We start from the raw sequence: 1,776 nt of genomic DNA, 5'->3' as shown, positions 1-1,776 counted from the left end.
GGAAACATGAGGAAACATGAGGAAACATGAAGAAATGAGGAAACATGAGGAAACATGAAGAAATGAGGAAACATGAGGAAACATGAAGAAACATGAAGAAATGAGGAAACATGAGGAAACATGAAGAAATGAGGAAACATGAGGAAACATGAGGAAACATGAAGAAATGAGGAAACATGAGGAAAGATGAGGAGCTGCTGATGTAATCCATGTTTTTTCAGATAAAACTCAGTTTTGCTCACGTGTGCAGCTTTATCTGGACTCAGAGCCCCGGAGCCTTTGTCCTGTAAGGAGATGAGCTGAAACTTGATGTTCGGGTCGTTTATCTGATCGATGGGATATTTTCTGGACTCCTCCGACGCCTGGCTGTAGAACGAGCTCCAGATTTCTCCTTGTTCCRACTGCACAGAGGACYACCAGAGACTAAAAACCAGACTCATTGTTTAAAGGTCTGAAGGTTTCAGGGGAACCYACCAGTTTGTCGGAGTTCTCCTCGGTGATGTCCGTGTTGTAGGCCCAYGAGGCCAGAGAGTACTGGTACATCTTTGAGGTGGCGTCCCGGTCGAACTTCTCCAGGAAGTCCCGGGCCTCGGCCTCCAGGTCCGCGGCTGAAACGGAACAGGACACGGCTAAGAGGGTCAGAAGGATCCTGGCGGCCATGTTGGGCTCCATCCTGACAGTCGGAGCAACTGAGAGCCGAAGACCTGAAGAGGTTTAATAACCGGCGCCGCCGTGGCCTTTGGACCTGAGAGTCATAACTGAGGGTGGATGTGAGCGTTTTACAGATTATATGATGTTTCAGAGGACGTCACGAGGCTGACAGCCTGATCCTTTATCACTGAGCTAACAGCTGCTTTACACACAAAATACCTCAACAAGTCCAGTTATCTGCCTAAAACCAGACAAAATTCAGCCAAGTTTACATTATGAGCTAAACTGACTGCTAAAACTAGCTAAACATTTGATTAAAAACTAAACATAAGTAGCCAAAAGCTAATTTAATGCTGAATTGATTAAAATATTGGTTATGTGCTAAAAGCTCAAAACAGCAAAAAGGCTAGCCAACAAACAAAATAGGAAATGCTAACTAAAAGCTTAATGTCACAATAGATCAGCTAAAGAAGCACTGTGACAGCTAAAAGCTAAAAATAACAAAAGGCTAGCTTAAAGCTAAAAACAGCAGAATAAAGCAGGAAACATAAAGGCTAAAGAAGCACAATGGTAGCTAAAAGCTAAAATTAGCAAAAACTACATATTATTAACTGCAAAAGGCTAGCTAAAAGTATAAAAGGTAAGCAACAAGCTAAAAGTATCAAAAGGATAGCTAAACACTAAAAAGAGCAAAAAGTCAGCTGCATGCTAAAATGAGCTTCAACACACCAACATCCATAAGAAGCAAAACATCTTAAAGTAAAAAAAAAAGCACAATGTGAGGGATGATTAGTTTAGGATTCAAAAAAAATCTGATAATCGGCTTTTAAAAAGCTTTAATTTTTAAATAAAATGATAATTATCTGAATAAACAATGATAAATACGTAGATATTTGTTGGGCAGTTTGAGTAAAATCACTAAAAGTTAAATATAAATATGAGTGTCTGCTGAGGGATGAACGAAGGTTTGTTTTAAATCCTCATGTTTGGATTTTCTGAATAAAAACTTGTTTTGAAGAAAATATCAGAATTCAGCAGTGTTGTATAAAGTACCATAAAGTCATATGTGAGTAAAAGTATTTTACCAAAAAATTTATTTGGTAAAAGTTAAAGTCTCCTTTAGGA

General features: G+C 39.0%; 1 protein-coding gene across 1 annotated transcript in view; it reads right to left on the bottom strand.

Moving 5' to 3' along the window:
• The window catches only part of ace2 (angiotensin I converting enzyme 2), a gene marked incomplete at its 5' end in the record, with an annotated part of 17,325 nt that extends 16,717 nt beyond the window's left edge, over positions 1–608 (bottom strand). Inside the window, 2 exon segments of the mRNA XM_014033474.1 lie at positions 243–401; positions 475–608. Coding sequence (XP_013888928.1) covers positions 243–401; positions 475–608 — 293 coding nt within the window.
• Positions 609–1,776: the final 1,168 nt, after the last annotated feature.

The sequence above is a fragment of the Austrofundulus limnaeus genome, unplaced genomic scaffold (genome assembly GCF_001266775.1).
Source record: "Austrofundulus limnaeus strain Quisiro unplaced genomic scaffold, Austrofundulus_limnaeus-1.0 Scaffold1751, whole genome shotgun sequence".
Classification (NCBI taxonomy): Eukaryota; Metazoa; Chordata; class Actinopteri; order Cyprinodontiformes; family Rivulidae; genus Austrofundulus; species Austrofundulus limnaeus.
This window is presented reverse-complemented; position numbering and strand designations above follow the sequence as displayed.